The 23,613-nt window shown below is 44.3% G+C and overlaps 1 protein-coding gene across 2 annotated transcripts in view; it reads right to left on the reverse strand.

Annotated features, from left to right (window-relative positions):
• col4a2 (collagen, type IV, alpha 2) overlaps nucleotides 1-23,613 on the reverse strand; it is a 54,738-nt gene that overhangs the window by 23,730 nt on the left and 7,395 nt on the right. For both annotated transcript variants that reach the window (XM_071516156.1, XM_071516155.1), the window contains exon 4: nucleotides 12,088-12,168. In XM_071516156.1, the coding sequence (XP_071372257.1) occupies nucleotides 12,088-12,168 (81 nt within the window). The remainder of the gene's footprint in view (nucleotides 1-12,087; nucleotides 12,169-23,613) is intronic.

Consider the following 23,613-nt stretch of genomic DNA (forward strand, 5'->3'; position numbering starts at 1 on the left):
TGGAGGAGAGCTGTGAGCACCTCAAGGGAAAAGAAAAAAACACTGAGATGACAGCATCAGATAGAAGAGAGATGAATAAGAACAAGAGAGAATAAAAGAAAAGAGTGACAGTGAATACAGGCAGGAAATCAGGATTGTAGAGGCAGACTCAGAGAAAGATGAAAGTGCAATAAAACTGCCAAGCGGCGTCTGCTTTTTATCCGATCACTTCTCACCTCATTGGAGGGGCATTAACTACCGCAGAAACACACACACACACAGGTGTACACACATCCTGGGCAAGGTGAACAGAGTAATTGAGGCTAAGGTGAGGGATGATGGGATCCTGACAGAAAAGAAATTCCTTATCTCTCTTTCTTGCTTGTTGCTCTCTCACGCCGGTCTGTCATACTGCTGTCTCACAGCAGATAAATATACATCCCGTCTCTTAGTAACTGCTGGAGTTAAACACATGTCATTCCCAACTCCACCTTGGCTATTTTGCATCACGTTCTGCCCCCTGGTTTCATAAATCTAACAGGTCACTGACAATGAGACGTCACGGAGCTGATCATCCCGCAGCTGTAGGAATGTGTGAGGAGGATTTTGGACAGTCTCATCCAGTTAAATATGACCTGTGAGAGGCAGGATGAGGGGAGACCTGGTGCCCACTGGACAGAACAGGTTTGAACCAAACCTCTGAACTAAACAAGACACCGAATGCTGTGGTGCTGCTGAGGTGATGGGGGTGACTTTAATAAGATCCACAGGTGCAGGTGTGAGACGGGTCCCCCCCCCCCCCCCTCTCTCACACACACAGAAAAGTAAATGTTTATTCAACTGTGATATTTAGGCTACATATTGCTGTTGTAGGTATTGTTTACTATTCTTATTCTCTTTATGTCTGCCCCCCACCTCCCACCCTATTTTTTCCATACAAGAGCCCAAACTCATATTTACTTGCCTGCCTATGTGCACAAGTATGTGTCGTCACCTACATTTCTAATTACTAAATTGAGATATTTATGTGTCCTCTTCACTGCAGCTCTTCTGTATATCTGGCCAGCGCCTTTATGACGTCTGTCTGACCCATATTGGACAAACTCTGAGAAAATCCCTCCTCTTCACACTGCATGACGTGCAGTGACCAAATTCTTTCTCTCTCTCTCTCTCTCTCTCTCTCTTCCTGTGTGTGTGCGGGTGTGTGTTTGCATTTCTGATTTCTAACTCCCAGATCTACTAAAAGGGCCCCTGTCTGATATGACAGCATAAATCTAATCTGGGCCCAGAGTCTCCTCTGGGAAGGAAGGTTCGGGAATGACCCACTAAGAGCAGGATGGGAAAACACAGACCAGCAGGCCAACCTCTGACCTCCGAGACAAATAAAATAAATCAATAAACAAACGGCCGGAAGCTCCCTCTGTCTGTTGGGAACAGTTTTTGTAATTTCTTATCCAAGAAATGAGTTACTGATTAAAAAGTCACAGTTTATAGGTTGAAGGGGCAGCACAAATAAGGTTATGATGAGAGATGGTCAAATTAAAAAGCATTGTAGAGGTGAACATGAAAACCCTCTGGTATCAAACAGAACAGGAGTTTAATAATATTCCCTAAATAAATGAAAATTCTACTGTCCTCTAGGTGTTGGTGTTGCTCTTGTCATGTTGGAGCTCCAGGACGGAGAAGTTATTTGCTTTGGTAATTCATTGGTTCAGTCCCTCTCCCACAAGACCAAGAGATAACATTTAGTCTATGACTGATCCAAGTTATGAAATACCTCCTGTTCTCAGGGAACACACACACACATGTATGTACCTACGCACGGACATACACACACACACGCACACAAATTAGTCACTGTCCTTTCCCACACACATAAACCATCCCTCCATGCCTCCTTTTCATGGATATGAGCAATTTATTCCAGTCTACATTTACTTTGTTGCAAATCAGGATGCTGTCGGTCATCACTAACAATGTTAATATATAAAGTCTCAGCTGGCTTTCTCTTCCAGCAGCTGGACATACAATATCTCCTCAGAAATAACACAGGAATCTAAACAGGATGGTGAGGAAAGACTGATACTGTGCTGTGTGAACGGTGTCCTCTGATGTCATCAATGTGAGACAGAGAACTGCCAGCAACTCACATCCACAGAACCTTCTATGGGCCGTCGCTGCACTCACATTCACACAACACTCATGCAAATAAACTGCTAATAGACTTGAAATCATGGTGAGTGTCTTTGTGAGCTGCCTGCGGTGCCATGCCAACTCCCAGAAGGCCGCAGCTGAAAAGTTTTGACTCCATATAGAGGAAGACGGCTGAAGCCACTGAAGCCTTTTTCTCTAGAGTCATGGAATAAAATCCCTCTAGTGGTAGCTGATCTGTTTCCTCCTCACACTACTGAGGGAAGGAAAGAAGGAATGAAAGTAGAGAAGAAAGGAATCAAGAAAGAAGAAATGGTGTGAAAGGAGGGGGGAGGGGAAGGAAATAAGGAAGGAAGATGGGAAGGAGGGAAAAGGGGAAGGAAGAAAGAATATAAGGAAGGAAGCAGGGAAGGAAGGGAGGAAGGAAGGAATGAAATGAAGGAAAGACGGTATGTAGGAAGGAAGGAAAGAAGGGAGAAGGGAAGGGAAGAAGGGAAGGAAGATAGTAAGGAAAGAAGGAAGGAATGGAAGGAGCAAATGGTGAAAAGATGGAAGGAAGGTAGATTCCAGCAGGCCATCATTACATGCTTGCTCATTCTGATGTGTGTTTCTGACTCCCACAGCCTGGCCCAGACACTTTGGTGGATTGAGTCCCACTGCTGTGTGACCCATGTGACCCGGCTCATATGTTTTTCTTGGACACATTTCCTAAAGATCAACATCCCCTCTCCATGATGCCCAGGGGGACGGGACGGGACGGGACGGGGCTCAGCTCCCCTGGAGGGGGGTGAGGGGTTAGGGGAGGTTAGTAGGCCTGAGGGGTTCAGCCCAGAGGACGAGGAGGCTGGAGGGTCCCAAACTGGATGCCCCGAGGAGGACTCAGGGCGAGTAAATAAACGTCTGTAGATGATGTTTAGATATCTATGAGAGTGTGTTTAGATCTCCTTGCTGCAGTCAGCGAGGTCAGCTTCCCGTCTCCCCTGCTGGATAAATGTTCTACTTCTGAAAATCCTCCGTGATGGTTTCATATTAGAGCGGATATAAAATGATGGAATCAGATATGAAAAAAAAAGCGAGAGAACCATGCAGGCTATGGATGGATCAGCGACGAGACCTGCACTGATGAAATATGTAATGAAGACTTGTGATTTTCTTTCTAAAAAGCCTTCAGTAAGTATCAATAACGTGAGCAATGCCTTGACATTGGGAAAGAAACCCCCTGGCTGGACCTGTAAAAACATCTCTCTGTCTGCACTCAAGCCTTCAAGATAATGTTGTCCGCTGGTACAATAACAGAGCCTTCTGACTCATCCTCTTAAAATCTCTCATGCGCAGAGAGAGGGATGAAGTGCAGGGAGAAGAATGGATGACACTCAGACAAACACAAGACATTTGTTGTCACTTGCTATGTTTCTGGCTGTGGTTGCTTTCTTGCTGTGGTTTGGCCACGTTCAGCCCAGTTTACATTAGAATTAATGTGTTTAGATTCTGAGCTAACATGTGTCGTCCTTACTGAGCACGTGCACACGCTTGTGCCTGAGAACTGACAGCATCCAGAAAGAGAAAGGGGTGGTGGGGGGTGGTGGCGAGAGAATGCTAATGACCCAGTGGTTGGACTGCGGTTACTAATTCCTTGTGATGTGTGTGTGAGTCTGTGTATGTGTGTGTGCTGCTTTTGCAGGGGTATGTGTTAAAGATCAAGGCTCGGGGGGATCCCAGGCTGAGAACAGCACAGCTTGGACCTCCAGCTATCCCAGGGGTCTTTGGGGCCTGACACCTGTGCTATTGCCTCACGCTGAAGGAATGACATGCCTCAAGTCTGTGGTCCAAGCACATGTGTGTGTCTAAACAGGACACAGCTGCAGTTTGTGTGTGTATATGTGTGTGTGTGTGCGTGCGAGAAAGAGGGAGAAATACTGCATACGGTCTCAAATGAGGTGTTGCCCTCACCTTAGAGACTAATCCCTCATATGCGTGTGTGTGTGTGCCTATCTATGTATGCGTGTGCATGTGTGTTTAAATGTGTGTATGTGAGTGTGTGTGTGTAAGGGGATCTATGATGGGCGTATAGCCTCTATAATCCCATTGTTACATTTATCACCATGATTATAATGCTATTACAGCTCACATCCTTCCATACAGTGGATCCCCCAGAGAATTGTCTCCTTCTGTTTATTATAGCCCACACAAGGAAAACTCAATTTCCTCAACATAGCTGTACAACGGCGTTATATATATACCCAAGAGTATAAAGTTATGTATTATGCACTGTATTTGGAGGGTAACAGTTTGGGAGACCATTGGAAAACTCTATGATAAAGTATGAGAAAGTTCCTTTGTGTTGTTTTTACAGGGATCCGTTATTTTGACCCAAACCAGATTTAATACCAAGCTCTTTCATGGGGATCAGAGGTTTGAAAACAACATGATCCTTGATATTGAAGCAGGTTTGCAGTGAAAAGAATTGAGACTGGATAATGAGATCAACAGTGGAACATCCAGCTGTGATGATCCACAATCCATCCAACTCTCACAATGTCTTGATTTTGGCCCTGATTGACATGGACTTCAGCCAATCACATTAGAGTCAGGGATACCCATGTAATCCGCTATGTCTCTTTCTGCACCCTCCAACCGTTCCAGCTGGCCTAATCCACAGTCCACTTGGTCCAGCTCTGCCATCTTGGAAAAATCTTTCATTTTCCCACACTGGGATACACTGCCCACTCCCATTCCAGCTGTGAAGCGCATTCCAGGACAGTGCGCAATTGAGCAAATCAGGGCAAAGGCCCACGCGTGGGATTGGTTACTGATTGGACGGCTTGTCATGCGATTGAGGACAGGTTCTAGCTTCTAAATATGGACATCTGCCTTGTACCTTGGAACAAAGAACTGCCTGATTGATTGATTCAACCAATTAGGGCACAACACTTTCAAAATTACAAGATTGACAAAACTGAGTGCTGAGTACAAACCACAGAGTGCTGAATACAAGCTGCAGAGCGCCACAGGCGACAACAATCGCTGCTCCTGAGAAAAGGTCTGTGCTGAAAATGTGGCTTTCTCAGAAAAGTGGAAGTCTGGGAGAGATAAATGTGAGAGGACTAGCGGAGCTCTAATTGTTTCCTCTGCAGCCTGCAGCAGGCCCCTGCCTCAGGCTTCCACAACAAGGCCTGATGGGGAACACATGGCGTTGCCGTGGTGACCCACAACTCTGGTCACATTCTTCCTATAGCCCCGAGGACCTTCTCCTCCAACCCACCATCCCCTGGCCGCAGTGTGGAAACCAAACACATGCACAGCAGAGGATTAAGGGCAAACGGCTTTATTTAACACTTTCTTCAACTGATTTATTTATTCTGAGACACAGACAGACTTGATTCATCTAGAATAGCATGTCTGTATGTGTTTCTAAATAAGAGAGAATGTGTAAGAGAGTGGGAAAGTGAGATGGGGGGCGGATGGAGAGAGCTCTCTGTCGAAAAACAGATGGTAACAATAGGCATCAGCAAGAAAACTACATATAATCTCATGAGTGACAGGGTGGGTAATCCTCTTCCTGTGCAGTTTTGAGAAAATTAAAGAAAGGGGAAAGGGTGGTGCACATATTGCCGTATTTTTTAGGTGATCAGGCCTGAGGTCATCCCTCTAAAGTAAGCTTGAGTTCGGGGTCACATCCAGCAGCAGACTCCCAGCCACAACATGAGACAAAGTACAGTATGTCTCCGCTTCATTGTGCTCATCTTGATCTTTGTTCACCCCGTTTGTCCTCGGTTACGCTGACGCCATGTGCCCTGGGTTGATGATAACACAGTCAGGCGACAGATGGGTGCTCATAGGTTACACAAGGCCAATGTCTACCATCTAAATACACAAGGTCACACAAATACTGGACAACTGCACGACTACGTAGCAACTTTAATCTCCTTTGCTGATATGAACAGGGGGTAAGGATCAAGGTGGTGCTGACATGACATTCTAGGTAATTATATGAGAAAATCAAAATTTGGTTTCTTTTATGTATCCATCTAATCAATAGGCCCTTCCATGGCTGAGATACTGTGTAATTACTCCATCTTCTGTAATAACTATATGTATCAAGTGTGTGCATGTGTGTCCCTGTGTGTGTGCGTAAGAGTGCATGTGTGTGTCATTTAAAAGAGGTGCTCCTTTGTATGCACAAACAATAGCCCTCTTGTCCCTAAAGAGCACCCATCATCTTAAAATGTGAAAGTGAGGCACTTTTACAGGCTCTTAAAGCCGGACCGCAGCTGGGTGCAGGACGGACGGGTCAAGCTTGGCTTTGGCAGCGAGGAAAATAAAAAAAAAAGAGAAGGGGAAGAGAAGAATTTCTTTTGATTGCAGAGGCAGACGAAGATGTCATTGAAGAAATATGACGCGATCTTGTGATGTAGATTATCTGAGTTATGGGTTATGAGGCGCTTGTGTGTCTGTGAGCTGCAGTATGTGTCTGTCTTCTGTAGCTTGTTGTCCTTGACTGAATATACCCCACACTCCACACCTAACTTACACACACACACACACACACACACACACACACACACACACATACAAATAAATATGCTGGCAATATACAAGTGTTCAAAAACCATTTCAACAGTTCTAGTCAAGCATCACCAAGCTTTAATGAGCCAGTAGTATCAGTTGTCATTTTAGCTTCAATTTCATGGTGTACTTAGTGGTTGCTGAACTGCTGAGTCGGCGGGCCTATAGTTTAATTCACTCTTATGTAAATCTATCTAGCAGACCTTACTGGACTGCAAGTCTTCCCTTTATTATTACTGATTATTTATTATTGCTTAATATTTTACAGCGCTTTGCAACTTTGTTAAGAAAAGTGTGGTACAAATTACTGTGACTATTACTCAGCTCTATTGTTCACTGGTCTGTATGTTCAACATCCAGACAGCTCTGACTTGTGTCTAGGAGCAGAAGTGAAAGCAAACAAACCACACGAGGAATGTGTTAGGTGTGAAGATTTAACAGGCTAGTTAAGAGTCTGTGTTTCTTCTATGCATGACTTCGCAGTCTCACCATGATTTTTAACAGGTTCGGGTCAGACAGTGGCTCAGGCGTCTTTAAAATCCTCGACCCTTAGCAACAGTAAGCGGTGACATTTCTCTCCCACTTTTGCCATGTATATTGTGGTGTTTTAACACACACACACACACACACACACACACACACACACACATGCAGCTGGATACTGTCCGTCTAAGCATCTCTTTAGAGATTTATTTTTTCATGTTATGTCTTTTATTGCCCCACAGCTTGCCTAGATTGACTCTCCACACAGGACAAAGCCAGCCCATGATCCCCACTGAATTCCTCTCTCCAACAATCTTAGCCAGGGGAAAAGAAAATCCTCCCATCCAAAAGTTTTAGTGATAGCAGCAGGTTTGCACTTCCCTCTCCTCCCTTCCCCTCGTCCACACACCCATACACCCTGTTCTTTCTCATCATCCCTCCATAGGGGCTTGTTCTTCTCTGACAGGCCCGGGGGTCAAGGTCAGGGAGAGAGGCTACAGGAATGGATGAGGCTCCTGATTGCAGGTTTGGGCTGAGGGCTTGCAGCATGACTACCCACACACATCATACTGCCTACTGATAAGTACAGCTCTAACAGACCCAAAAGCCAGACAACCAAGCTGTCAGCAAATCAGCCCACTAACTTATCTCTCCTTCCCTCCCTCTCCTTTAGGGTTACTGTCAAACAATCTGTTTCCATCAGAAGAGATCAATCATGTCTGATCACTGAAGTTACTGACCACTGATGGCAATATGGGTCTAATCAGAAGAGTTCGACAAGTTCAACGATGTAAGGGTCGAGACTCAGAATAAGTTTATTCTTTGTACACACTGCAAATAGTGCATCCAACTAAAATGTCTGCATTCATGGTACTATAAGGTGCTTTTAGTAAAAGCATCCGCCAAATGACATATCGCTGTTGTTGGGTAAAAAACACAAACAGCATTGTTTTTAGCTTGATGGTCATGCATTTGTGAGTTTTATTTAATTGGTTTTGAAAAGGTTTCATAAACCCAAGTGTTGTACAATGTTCTCAACACAATGAGGAGGGTGTAATTGTTTAGTTGAGGTTAAAACATGAAAATCACCAAAATTGGAGTGGTTTTCACCTGACATTGGTGATATTTATGTTCTCACTAGTCTTTGATCTTTTTCCAGAGCAACAGCCTATGGCATTCTCTTCTGTTCTGTTATCCTGTCCCCGAGGAGGCAGGAAAGTACATGACGGTTATGGGCACTGAATTCAGAATGTATATATGGACTTGTTTTCATGGAACAAGGAAATCTTTGCCATTTATAGTCACAGGCAAAAAACACAGGCGCGCGCGCACACACACACACACAAGCTATCTTGTTCCCACAAAAACAGAGACACTGTCTATATTAAAAAGATCAGTGGAGTGTCATTGTGCTCAGCTTCCTGTGACGTATGTCATTTCCTGTCCCACACTGACTGTGGCGGCTTTTCCCATGGAGGAAGGGATAGCATCTCTCCATCTGTACAGTGTCTATAAACCTGTGTCTCTATCACACACACACACGCGTTATCTCTCTCTCCCTCCCGTGTCCTGTCTCTCTCTCGCTCTAGTTCTTTATCTCTCCATGTCCACCATATAGGACAGGGGGAGATGGTGAGCTCACTCTGATTCTCTCTGCTGTTGTTCAAGCCGAAGTTTCTCCCTGCGACAGCCAGCGCCCCTCCCTGTTTCTGAGAACTGAAGGGTGGAAGACTCCCAGCACAAAGGAGAGCATTGATCTGCTAAACATGTTTTCTGGTGAGGACGCAGGGTGCCTTGTGTTCCACTCCTCACGCTGGTCCTGGCTTTTCATGGCTTAGAGAGTGCAAAGCGTTCTGCTTTTACTGTACTGCCTAGCTCGCTGGGCCTGCGTTTCTCATCTCTATTTGGGAAGGGTTTACTCTCTCCATACATTTCTTCAAACATTTAGCGTTCCTCAGCTATTAGCACGGCCTCGTGAACTACCTCAGATGCCTTATGTGCCTAATTTATTTCCTCGTTACTCTGTTTTAGTGTGCTTGTTTTCGGTTTTATTGCAGCAATCTCAGAAGCACAATCCACTAAAGATACAAAAGAACAATGCACACTGTGGAAGTGTGCTGTGGGAAGCATGATATTTTTCTGAACGCCTTCAATGCATACTCTGCCAGGGGAGTGGGTGGTAAGGCTGGAGAGTGCGCTTGCCAAATCTCTGCTCTCCCCCAAAGAAAAACCCCATGAAATTAACATCTTGACTCCCTCCTAAACAATTCTCTCCATTCTCTCTCTCTCTCTGTCTCGCTCTCTCTCCTCTCTCTCATTGCATTTTTTGACACTGTATCTCCTTCACACTCACCATCTCACTCTGTCCGTCTGCATGTTCATTATCAGGCTCTTTGAGAAAATTATGTATGGGATTTCTAGAGAACTGAGTCCTCCTCTCTGCTTCGTCATGGGCTGAAAACTCATCTCCTCAAGAAAAACATAAGTCATAATCACTTTGCCATATCTTCCTCCATTATTCGCACCTTATGTTTTTATCTTGAAGTTCGACACAGATGTGATGATGATACTACCCTAATAACAGAATCCCACTACTAGCCAAGTTGACATGGCTATGGCTGCCATTTACACATAAACAACCTTCGCCCAATCACCACAGCTGTGTCCGGTCTCAGCCAATCCAGACAGCTGTGAAAGATCAGTCCAACCCATTCAGCACAGCGCTCATCGCCGTGGCTCTCCTTGGGGATCGATCTGGATGGAAAGGAGAGGGACGTGAAGCAAGAGAGACGGATGGGATGAACGACATCTGTGAGAATCCATCTTGGTCTCCATTGTATTCGCAAACAAGTCCATCAGTTGGATTATGTGTATAAGTGGGGAAAAACTAAGAGCTGAGGATTTGGATCAAGTGATGTGCAAGACTCCTAAGCCATGGGAAATTTACGGCTCAAATATGTAAGCAATAAGGCCATGAAACACCACAACAACTGACAGACAAAAACAGTCGAGAATTTATAATGCGTGGCTTCTCAGAAAGTAGAAACTTATCTTTTAGGAACAAATTGTGAAAGAGCCAAATTATTTTGCTGGAAAAAGTTTTTACAGCACATCTTCAGCAGACCAGATGTGTCAATCAAGATGGAAAGATGGAAGGGGGGGGGGGGACCGGAAGATGTTGTTAATTCTGTTTTTTCTATTGTTTTTCAGAGTAAAAGCTAAAACCATGCCAAGGTTTCACTGGCCGTAATGAAAAGCCCCTCACCCCCTTGGCACCATCGTTATCACTTATTCATTGAACAATCAAGGTCATTTCCCTCTCATCCGGCCAACAGAAGAGGGGGAGAGAGAGAGAGAGAGAGGGAGAGAGAGAGAGAGAGAGAGAGAGAGAGAGAGAGAGACCCTCTCATCGACCCTCTCATCGTGCCTTTGCATCCTTCAGAAGTGGAATGTGGAATGCACTTCCTCTCTCTCTCCCTTTACTCCTCCTTGTGGGGTTTCCTGTATCCACGGCGAGCGTGTAGGTCAAAGATCGGACTCACTGTAAAATTGGTCCGGTAAATTCTCAATGCATGCCAGCCAGAATACAATTGCTAGACCATTCCTTTCTTCACCTCTGTATTTTTAAGAACACCTCCCCAAGGCACTGTCTGGAGGTTTTAAGACTCCATTTCAGGCCTTGGGTTTACCACAGCACACAGGCTGAACTGAGAGGTTTACAGCTCCTATGAGCAATCTTTTGAAGATGAAAGAAGCAAAGGAATCTGGACAATGCTATGGAAAACCTTGTCTTTGAATTAGAGAAAAGGTCAGCCTTCCCTGCAGACAAACACAAAACTGATACATGTAGTTTGAGATTTAGATAGAAACTCTCATTTCTGCCCAACTTTTGTGTTCCAACTGAATTCCATGGTAATTTTATTCACTGCAGATTCATTGATGAATGATGACACCAAAATCTAATTTGATGCCCTTGGGTTCTCATTGGCTGGTTTTAGAATCATGTAGACCGCCTGTCTCTCACTCTAAGCCTCTTATTTCATTATGAAGATGATGTTTAGTCTGTGTCGCCCTGGCAGATTTCAAAGCATCAGATCTCTCCTTTCTGTCTTTCCTCCCTCTCCCTAATGGGACTCCCACACTCCACTCTGACCTCTTAAGGTTAATGGTGTGAATTTCACCACTTACGCTATAAGAATGTGCGATAAGCATGTGAAGCCTGTGGGAGGAGAGGCCTCTTTCTCTTTGAGCTAATAAGTTTGTGCAGTATATGGCTAAATCTCCAAGTTAGGATCACCCATTCACATTATCTAACAAGTTTATATTGCATTGTTGTGATGCTTTGATTTCTCCTGGATAGCTAATAGAAGGTTTTAGGCTGTGATCACATATGACACTCTTTTCTCCTGCTCAAGCAGCTTTGTGCTTCGCTAGTAACAGAGAGAACAGGGGCGCAAGGACAGTTACAGCATTTTTGTTGCTATGCAACTTTCTAATTGGTGTTAGCTAGCTAATCTGAAGTAACAAAGGAGATAATGCTGGTGAAAATAATAATGGACAAGAGAAAGTTAGCGATTCCATTCTGAAACTAGGAAAACTATGTCTGAAACTATGACATTGACATTGACAATGTGCAGTGTAGCTAAAGTTGAGGGATGTTCAGGAGTGCCATAAAACACAACACTTTAAAAACGTGAAGTGCATGGTTTGGAGGGAGATGTGCACCTTCTGCGACCAAACCATTGAAACTAACTGAAAAAAGGCGCAGGTGCATCAAAAAAGCGTCCTATGTGATTACAGCCTTATTTGGTCCTCTAGATTGAGAACAAAAGGATGAGACAGAGGTTAAGGAAGGGAGACAGGTATCTAGAAAGCTCTTTGGACGAGTAGTTTGAGTATGGGACTTACCCTGGCACCTTTCTCTGGGAAACACTTGCAGCCTCCACTGCAGTCTCTTCCTCCACAGGGGCCACTGTGCTTCTTCCCACCCTGCCATGGAGAAAACAGACAACATGCAGGTTAGAGCTGGGCCACAAAAGGCCAAGGTATACATACTGTAGGTCTGAAATATATATGAAACCCACTGAAACATTTTGCATACATTATACATGCAAACATCTGAGAGCTGTGCCCATGTGTTGTTGCCGCTGCATTTTGTTTGCCTTCCTCTTTGAGCAGCAGTATGGGACAGGGTGTGGGGTAAATAGTTGTGTACTATAGGTGTGACAGGCTGTGTTTGTGTACTCTGCGGTTTGTGAATACGTTTGTTGTTTACGCCTGCGGATCCGTTGCATGAGTGTGGATGATTGTTGCAGTGCTGTCTGAAGCCTTGTGTATATTGGTCTGGTGTGCTGAAAGGATGTTTTGGATATGGCTCCAATGACTCATGACGGATGTCCAGACATAAGGGACAGCCGTGTGTCCATAAAAATCCTATTCATCAGAGAAGCTGGGCCTGGCCTCTGACAACAAGAATGTGTCTGGGAGAAACTCAGAAAACTCCCCATCTAGATGTTAGTCTGCATACCAACACAACCACCCCCGCTGCCATCACTGGGCGATCTGCAGCAGACTGGACACAAACACATGCAGCCCATGGCCGGAGGTCACTGTGGACATGACATGATCAAAGAGAGCAGTCACACAAACAGGGTTTCCCAACCCACAGGTCAGGGGTGTCAAGACACTAATGGGTGGCTGAGACAGGCTTGTCTTCTTGGGACATGATAAAAGACAGAATGGAGTCTTGGAGAATGGTTCTGTTTATCTGGTAGGTCAAATGGAAAAAAAAGAAACACAATGCAAAAGCCAATTTGAAACCACTGCCTTTGGACCACATTATGACTCACCATGGTCACAGAAACAAATCATTTTAAAGACTTGACAAGACTGTAGACACAATAACTTGCTAAGAGACAGAAGACACAAATTAACCCTCAACACTGCAACACAGATACGCTTTATATCAAGATGTTAGGAACATATCACGCTTCCAAATGTTCTTAATAGAAACAGAGCATTTGAATAGTTTGAAATGTTCTGTTGTGTTTTCACCATGGTGCCTGAGAATGGATAGTAATGATAGGATGGAAACACACACACACACACACACACACACACACAAACACACACACAGGGCATTCAATTCCAAGTTTCCACAGTTTTGGGAATTGGGTGAAAAGGCCCTTCAGTGAGCTTTCAATTAGCATGTATGAGTGAAGCTTTGAGTCTATAGACATGCAGAGAGGCTCCATCTTGGCGGTTCATCTCATAACGTCTCTGCCCTGTGTCTGCCTACGTCCTCCACCTACACAGCCATACCATAGCCTGCTTAGACAGCAAATGCCTCAATACCCTCCCCCCTCCCTCACATAAAAAAAAAATAAAAAAAAGAAATATTCAAAATGGCCACTTTATGCCCACAGTGGCAACAAAGTGGCGGATAAAGAATCAGAATAATTCTCCCTCATCACTCTGACATGAGATCCCAAAGGCCCAGCTGACAAAGGCCACATTGAGACCCTCCTCACACACAAAGACCCTCTTTTACCACAGAGACTACGTCCTTTAATGATCCCCTATCTCCACAACACAAAAGACCCTCTTCCCCTCCCTCATGGAATGCACAAGGCTGAATTTCTTCCTTAACTATCTGTTCATCTGAAGGGGGGCTTTTCAAACTGCTGTTTGATATAGCTGAGGCATGATGTTATGGGGTTTATTTAGCCTGCACGCTATGGTGGTAGACCCACTCTATTCATAACTCAGTACATGGCCAAAAATGGCATTCTCTACTTACACCCAGTCCTCATTCGAAACTGATTGTCAAAGAGTTTAGCGTACTTTCGATAACATACACCTTGCTAAACTTAACTTTCAGGAGAGGAGACAAAACCAGAAGGTCATTCCAGACCATCATCCCAGTCAAGATGTGACAGAGGCGTTGCGTGACCCCCCTCTACAGTGAAGTGGACGTCCAAAACACAGACAATAGCCTGCGTCATCTCCGGACAGACACACAAAGGAAAGGTCCCCATAAAGGCAATTACATGACAGGTAACTATGCAAAATCCATTAGAGTTCACAGTTTACAGGCTGAAAATAGTTGATGACTGTTTCAGCAGAGGACAATGGGACTGTGCTACAGTATCCTGTTTCCCCCACCCAGCATCACAATAACCCACTTTTCAAAATCACCTTTTTCATACTTTCTGTGCAGTAATCATTTTAACATTGTGGGGAAAATGGTGTGTGTATGTGTGTGCACTCAAGCTCTAAATACTATATTACTCCACCATATAAAGAAAACAAAACTTCTAAAAATGTCAAATGTTAGCTGAATTAATGAGGTCCTCACCATAATAATAATAATAATAATAATAATTATAAGACTAACCAAGGTATTTCATATCATTTCCTCTCCAGTCATTCTCTATTTCCCCTCTTCCTTGCAGTATGTTCAGACAAAAGACCAAGGGTCAGATAGGGGTCTCTAGTGAACCAGACCAGACCAAGTCTTGGACCGAGTAGTCGCTAACATACCGGCCCATGTGACACGAGAGACAGATGAAACCAGACCACCCAGCACCACAGCTGGGGGTTTTGGCTGGCCGACAACAATCTGAAGCTATTAACATAAATCTGACACCTATGTAAAGCTATAGCGATAGAGGACCAGCTCCCAGTCTCAACACTGGGAAACTGAACGCTATACCAGACTCAACACTTCAGCCTTGGGACTCAGAGACACGCAAAGAAGTTATAGGCAAAAGATGCATTGCTGAAGCGTCTGCTGGTGAGTGTTCATTTCCACTATAGACATAAACATTAGCTGATGTCATCCTGCAATATCTCCCATTTTCACGTAAAGAAACAATCAATATTCTTACTCTACATTCCACAGAGATTGTCAGAGTGGAAATCAATGCTCTTCCTCCTCCCTTGTTATGAGAAGTGCCAGACAACAGTGTGTATGGTATATGAAACAATGACAGCAACTCCATGGCAGTTCCCAGGAACCATGTTGGGACGATTATTCATCTGTGGTTGCTGGTTTACAGTACAGCTCTCCAGTGTTGATCATCTCTCATGTCCTAACATCAGCGGTCTGGGAGAACCACTGTGGTCTGCTCTACCACGATAATGCATGCAACAACACACACACACACACACACACACACACACACACACACACACACACACACTCACATAAGCATGCTTTCCACACAACTAAACACCCACCCACTCCCCTCCACACTTAAATTTATTTGACCAACCCATTTATCTGTGTGCCACTCTCTGCCCACACAGGCACGACAAAGGAGAAGTTAAACATTCCCTCATTCCCTAAAGCTCAGACGATCCCAGACAACACTGACCGCTCAATATTAACACTTCAGACATAGCAGAGGGATGGACTCAGCGTGTCTATGTTGTTTTTGAGCCAACATGGAGTCTCATGAGCCAAAACAAATCCTCCTACTCCTCCTCTCTTCGTAGGTTCTTGTTGTGAAACGTGTCTGGAGTGTGTGTATCGGTCTCTCACTGTAAACAGACCTGGCAGAGGAGGATAACCGTTAAGAGCTGCGTCATGAGGAGGAAATCTACCAGTTAGCAGCTCGTTCCCCTTTAAAGTTGAACTTTCATTGGAAGGCAAGAACACCATCAGAGACATACTATGAGGGATATATCAGGTCAAGGGTTTGTGTCTTTGTATTCATTACAATGGAGAGATGAGTTATAGAAACCCTGTATCTCCCTTCTCTTTTAGCAACAGTTATTACTAGTGATGGGACGATATATCGAAATTCAATATATTGCAATATATCGTGGGGCAGAAAAATTAATCGCGACATTGGCTACATTTTATCCTGCTGTCGTAATCACAAATGAAATGGCTTGTACATCACAATTTCACAAGCTCTCCATCGAAATTATATTAGATGAACTTTGTAATGACATTTTTAAATTGTTGTTTACATTCTAGCAAGCCAGTGCCCTTGCATGAAAGATTTGTGGCTCAGAGGTTAACATAATTCTGCTCAGTCATACTTTGTCATTGAACTTTTATTTATTACATCGTATGGTGGTTGTATCAAATCGTGAACCCCATATTGCATATTGAATCGTATCTTGAGATAAGCATATCATCCCATCCCTTGTTATTATATTTGAATGTGAAAGTAACTGTTTGGTTCAACAAGTAATGGCCACGCTGAAGTTGAAATCAAACAAAGGATTGCATATAATGACTGACAAGTAAGTATTATAGATTGAACTTATTGTTTCACTTTTGAAATACTACTTTCTCCTTGCAGAAACAGGCTCTCTGAATCAGCCTGAAGACAGTCAGCCACAGGAGAGCTGGTATGACAGATGTCGGTTGCCAAGTCTGTACAATATACAGTGCTGCCCTTCAGGAACAGACTGGAGAGACAAATATGGTTGTGTGTGTGTGTGTGTGTGTGTGTGTGTGTGTGTATGCAGGCATGTTCACACACATTGTCTGTTTGTCCATCTACCTGCCTTCTTTTGTGAAGACGTTCGTGTGTGGAGTTTGACTTTGAGTGTGCAGGTGTGTATACAGGGAAGTGGGTATTTCCAGTGAGAGGCCACAGTGGTCAGATTAATGCCTCTCTTAATGAGGAATGTTGTTTTTTTGTTGCCTCCCTGTTCTTTATGACTGCACTGGTGCTTCCCTCCCATGTACACAGACTCCCTCAATATATATGAAATGAATCCAGCTGGGTCAACAGCACACTTAACTCTCTCTCTCTCTCTCCCTCTCCCTCTCTCTTTCTTTCTTTCTCTCTCTGTTAATGCTATTAGAAGAGAGCGATATACATTTATTTATTTCTCTTCTTATCAAAGCATCTTTATTTGGCTTCGTGAGTGCAGAGGTGGGCGATGCTGAGAACTCTGTTTATTCAATAAATCTGTGTGCTATTACGTATCCTTAATGAATAGGTAGATTCCCAGTTTTAATCTTGTAGGTGTCCAGTCTAACATTCTGTACCATCACATATTCAGACAAAACAACAAGCTGTTCTCAGAGCTTGTCGTTGGTTTGTGTGGACCGTCTGTGGTCAGCTTGAGTCACCATGGTCCTGGTTTATCCATGTACTGTATACAGAAGGTTCACCACAGGCTGAACCACATCCTAGCGCTTCCAGTCAGTGTCAAACCCAGCCAGGATCAACACAGGACCTCAGGCACAATGACAAGATGATGACAAGATGATGACAAGACCAAAATATGGGACCGATGTTCAGACGAAACAAACCGAAGACAAATCAAATGCAGATAAAGAAAGTCAAACTTGAGAAGATCGGGAACCGTCAATTATACACAAGACAGAAATTTTACTTGTCTTTTGAGAGGGAGTGGGAATTAATTTGGTTGGAGTCAGTCACATTAGACAAGATGGACACATAATCCCCAGGTGGTTGAAAAGATGCTGAACTCCCCCCAATAATCCCCTTCTTTACACACACACAGACACACACACACACACACTCACACGCACTCTCACACACACACACACACACACACAGAGAGAGAGAGAGAGAGAGAGAGAGAGAGAGAGAGAGAGAGAGGGAGAGAGAGCTGAATTCAAAATCCAATTTAAATTACTTCAGTTAATGCAGATCACAGCATGAAAAATGACCATCTATGCAATCCAGAAAATGCATCACTCAGCCTCTCTGCCCAGAAACAGCAAACAAGAAATCAAAAGCACACAAACACACACACACACACACACACACACACAGTAAGAGAGAGAGAGAGAGAGAGAGAGAGAGAGAGAGAGAGAGAGAGAGAGAGGGAGAGAGAGAGAGAGAGAGTCAATGATGTCGACCCACAGCTGTACATTCCACATCTCTCCAGACAAATCACTCACTGAGAAATCCAATGTTCACCCCCGGATCATTAATTTGCCTCCAACTAATAACATTATTTAGAAAATGTGTATGAAAATTGGACCTAAGGATGATCTTTTTCTAAAGGGGCTTTTAGTGACGAAGAAAGACGCAATTCAAATTAACTCCGTAAATCTCCTGTTTCCGCCAGTCATTTTCCTCATGAACCGCTCATCTTTGGTATGTAGATCTCAGATAAATGTGCGAGGGGATTGGGACTCTCAATATATCTCAATGAAAACGACAAATTCCTATTCGCTGTCGGTTAAACTTCCAAGCACTCACAGATGTCAACCCCCAATGTCACCGACAGATCTTAAAACAGCCATCACTCCCAATGTGAAGTGATGGATATGACAGATCGCCTCTCCAAGATGGCTTCTCAGCTTACATACATGAAACGGCAAAGTGGAGCATAAACAGTGTTTGTGTGAGACTCCTCCATGCTTGAGGGATCAAATGAACAGAGATCAGAGGCTACTGCGGGTCGGGATCGCTGTTTGATCTGGGATCGGTGGTGACACGCTCCTTACCTCTTCTCTAACTCACCCCATGGGGAGGACAGCGCAGAGGAAACAGAGCGGAGAGATGTAAAATATGGCTGCTTTGATTATGATAGTGAAGAATCTCAGGGCTATTGGAGTCAAGGGTAACCAGATCCTGCACCGCAAGGAAGCATGTGAGCGTAAGTGGTTGATCTGAGGTGTGTTTGGCAGTGGCTGTTGCTCATCCTCAATGGGGGATCTGACCTGTGACCTTTCCTCTTTGGCCTTGGACCAGAGGAATGTTTGAACTCAGTATTCAAGTTGGTAGATGACCAATCCACCTCTCTGCTGCCACTGGTCAGGTATAGCGAACCCCAAGAGGGCTGCAGCAGTAGCCACACAACCTCCACAGTCATGAGTAAACAAAACCAAAACACTCGCTTAGGGTGTTCTCACACTACTCTGCTTTTTGGTAGAAAAAGTGCTGCCACAAAACTACTTTTTGTGCTGATCATATGAAAAAGTCATGCAACGCAAACTTTCAGCTCTATTTTTGTTAATCAATGGCGCATGGCACAAGGCGCAGTCAAAGGTGTGGCGACAGGAAAAGGAACCAAAACTATTTGCTATTGGTTCATTCCGAACATTCCGTTATGACCGATAAATTAAAGTTCTGAATGAAACCAAGCACTGGTTCATAATGTTCTTTTTCATGTTCCAGATCATGGGAACTATACATTACAAGCAGTAGTAAAGCTTACATGACGGCGCATCAAGTGTGTTTTGTGTGTAATCATCACTCATTCATTTGACAGTTACCTTCTCATGGTCAAGGTCTCAATTGTGTTGTGCAGTTGTCAGGACAGGAGAGGAGTCAGAGGACTGACGCTTTCGGGATTTTTTTTTTCAAGTGGAGAGGGAGACACAGGACTGGCATACAGGAATTTATTACATTAACAGGTTTTATTACATTTTTGACCTATTCAGAGGGACATTTAATGATATTTTGAAAGTTATTACATTATCTGACTGTTATTATGTGTGCGTGTGTGTGCGTGTGTGTACATGTGCACGCGTGTGTCAGACTATATATCACTGCTTTGACTTCGCAAGGTAACAGCTGCACCTCTTCACACTAATGATGTGAAAGACCTCATCTTAGTGCGATCTCGCTGAATATGAACCATCTGGACACTCTCAGCAGGAAGCTCTTTTGCATTACTGTATGTGTAACACATCTGTGACGGAAACGTGTACGATGTGATACGTCTTGATGTACGTCTGCATTGTATCTCTGTCTCAGTGTGAGACAGTGAGTGTGTGATACTCCCTTTGCCAGCTGAGAAACATCTCTGTGTAGGATTCACCGCAAACAAGCGAGGATCTAATCACCCCGGCAAAACAAGTTGTGTGTGAAAGGCTATGAAGGCTAAATGATGTTCTGCTAATGAAGTTTGGAATGACTAGTGTGACCTACATGCTGTAGTTCAAGGCCATTTAACTGCCCATGACCAATTCACTGATTAATAGGCTGGTGGCTGTGACAGCAGCCGAGGTTGGGCTCTAGAAGAGAATGAGGTCAAGGATCCAACTCAAGGATTTGTGATTCTGTATGAAAGGAAGATATCTTGGATGTCAGATAGTGAAACACTGTTTACAGCCTCCTTATAGCCCACATCCGGGTCTCATATAGAGATCTACAGACACGGCATCCTTATAAGTCCAGGACAATATAAGGAAAGATTTGGGAGAGAGTAATCTTGTTCTGCTGGATAAAAGAGAGAAGAAGCAGGTCTAAATGACCCTTATGGTGGGTGTGAAGGTATGCATATAAAACCACAAATGTGTGTGTGAGTGGGCGTACATACGCAGACTGAAAATAGTTGAAAAGCAGACTTGGTGGACAAGCCATGCTATTCATTGTTGCTGTCTGTGTGACTCACACAAGAGTTGTGGGAACTATTTCCCATTCACATGCACACACACACACACACACACACACGCACACACACACACACACACACACACACACACACACAATCAAACAAAAAGTCAGGAAAATGTGACTGGTAAAAACGTTAGAGCACCATTTTAATTAGTTTATCAGTTGGTTAAGAACAATCAATTCAATATTTTATTTGTTTCGTATGCAGGGTTTCCTGTCTTATTTTGTCTTTCAGTCTGGTCCTTCTTCTTTTAAGCAGACTACTGCAACATAAACTTAAAAAAACAGAATGCCAAAACCAAAAGGGCCTAAAAAGTAGGGCAGCATGTCAAACGGGTGAGTTTATAATTCCAGTGCAGCTCAGCCTTCCGGCAATAGTCGAACATAGAATTGTATAAAATAATCAGATTGCAGTTGTTAAACAAACACATTCACAAACATACACACAGACACCAAGACAAACACACACACACACACACACACACACACTCACACACACACACACACACACACACACACAGCAGAAAGCAAAACATCAAACATAACCATGTTTGTCTTGGCTTGGGTTTTAGTATTGAGGCATATCTTGATACTGCACTAGATCTCCCATAAAAGGCCTCCATTATGGTGATAAGGGGAATTCTGGTGAGCTGCTGAGGGCCACGTTATAGTAAGAGGCCATTATGGATCATTATGGATCTCATGGATCTCTCACTTGCTTGATGTTCAACTTGTCTGACCATTGACCATTGCTTCTGTTCAGCTAATTCAGCTTCCTTTCACACCACCATCTACTTCCCATGAGAGAGTTTAAGAGTCTCTTCCAAGTTTGCACTCATATGGATATTCAGACAGACAGAAAGGCACACACACACACACACACACACACACACACACACACACACACACACACACACACACACACACACACACACACACACACACACACACACACACACACACACACACACAATTGGAAATGGGGCAAAGAGTGTATGATAAAGGTGACGATAAGGAGATGAGATGATACATACAGGTGAGCCTGGGGCAGAGATTTGTGAAGAAGAGAGAAAAGAGAGATAATACATTGAATGTCCAAGAGAGGAGAAAAAAAATGTCTGAGGTCCAGCATGGGAACAGCTGTGAGACTGAACACAGGAACTAGTGATTTCCCATGTTCATGCAGAGCAGCCATGGAAACCAACTCAACATTTTGAGTAATAGAGATATATAGAAACAGAGAGAGAGAAAGACAGAGCGTGACAAGGTCACACTGGAAAGAGTAGGACAGGAGTTTGGGGAGAGAACATGAACCAGAGGATGGGGAGCAGAGAGAAGCGGGGCAGAGCAGAGTCTCCCACTGCGCTCCTCTGGCTGGGCTCCAGTGTAAACACAGCTCTGGTTTCTGCCCTGGGCCTGACACAGCTGGACCCTTCCTCTCTTAACTGGCCTCAGGTCACACACAGACTCAACTCCATTTCCCAGGGGGCCGCGCTTCTAATCAGTGCTTCCTGCTAGGGCCGTAGCTAAATGGAGGTGGGATTAGGCTCTGCTGGCTAGCTCTCTTTTCCCGCAGCTTGGTGCTAACAGGCTAACCTGTCCAACATTGTCACCCTGCTGCTCACCTCTCTGATCAGATGATCAATGACATCCAGATGGGAGGATGCGCTTAGTAACAACCCGGACACCCGAGAGGCCTGAGAATACTAGGTGTGTTTGTATTTTTACACTTATGGGGACCAAGAGACCTCGCGTGGATAGAATGATAAGGAAAATTGGGTTTAGGGTTGAGATTTGCTTTAGGTTAGGGCAAGAGTTGAGGTTAGACAAGTAGGGGAGAGGGTTAAGGTTAGGGGACAGGGAATGAATGTAGTCAGTGAAGGTCCTCGCAAGTATAGCAATACAAACATGTGTGTGTGTGAGAGTGTGTGTTGAGTTCAGACACAGAAAAGAAAGGGGATGGTAAGACAGAAGGAAACACTGACTGTCATGAACCCTGATACCTATGTCAAAGTGAGAGAGGAAAGAGAGAGAGGGGGTGATGAGAGAGAAAGGAGAGAGACAGAGAGAGAGAGAGAAACAGAGACAGAGAGAGAGAGAGAGACAGAGAGAGAGAGAGAGAGAGAGGGGGGAGAAATCTGGTCTATTAGCATGGCTAGTGTTAAAGTCTTAAGTTACTGTGGTGAGAGAGAAAGAGATTGGACAAAGTCATGTTATCATAGTGAGCGGATTTAACTTTGCTAACATTCTTCCCATGACAAGAAATAATTCAATCTAATCAATTAGACCACAGCTGGGCTAAAAACGGAACGGTGTGTGTCTTCTGTCCAGAATAGGAATCGTTCAAGGCACAACAATGAGCTCAGTGAACGGTCCAGCTCCTAATTACTGTAGATGAGATGTCATGGACAGTTGCTGGAGGGTGGGGGGGCTATATACCCTCTGCAGGATATGACTAAGTCCAGCCTAAACGTCAGTGTATCTTTAGCGTCACATGGCTATCTCCAAGAAACATAAATCAACTAATTCAAACAAATGACTCCAGAAACCCTATCGCTATGTGAGCACCTGTTGAACCAAACAGCGCGTAAACTAGAAAGCCCAGAGTGATTTTGTGAAAACGAAGTAGGTATGTTCTTTGTCCAAACACAGCTGAAACAATCCTTCCATGTGAGCTCACTGAGAAGCTTCTCCTCCGCTGAAGAGAGACAGACGACCAGAGACGCACGTGTAGCAGAGGGACAGGAGGAGGGATGGATGGGGAGAGAGCTGAAATGAGAGGGAGAGAGAAAGAGAGAGGAGGGGAGAGAGAGAGAGAGAGAGAAGGACCCTCTGCCAAGTGTCCCTTTCAGAGATAGATGGAGAGAGAGTGAGGGGAGAGAAGGCAGGGGAGGTAGAGATCAGGGCAGAGATGAGGCTATAAAAGGAAGAGAGAGAGAGAGAGAGAGGGAGGGAGGGAGGGATGGAGCGGCGGAGAGTTGTGCTGAGAGACTGAAGCCCAGGAGGATTGGGAAGACCAAGGCTTTGGAATTCTTTCAGTGTAGCCTGATGGGACCCCTGCGTCCCCCCATTAATCACCGGGAGA

Source organism: Centroberyx affinis, unplaced genomic scaffold (genome assembly GCF_046629955.1).
Source record: "Centroberyx affinis isolate AG114_WGS23_722 - 3 ecotype Tasmania unplaced genomic scaffold, CSIRO-AGI_Caff_v1 ptg000393l_1, whole genome shotgun sequence".
NCBI lineage: Eukaryota > Metazoa > Chordata > Actinopteri > Beryciformes > Berycidae > Centroberyx > Centroberyx affinis.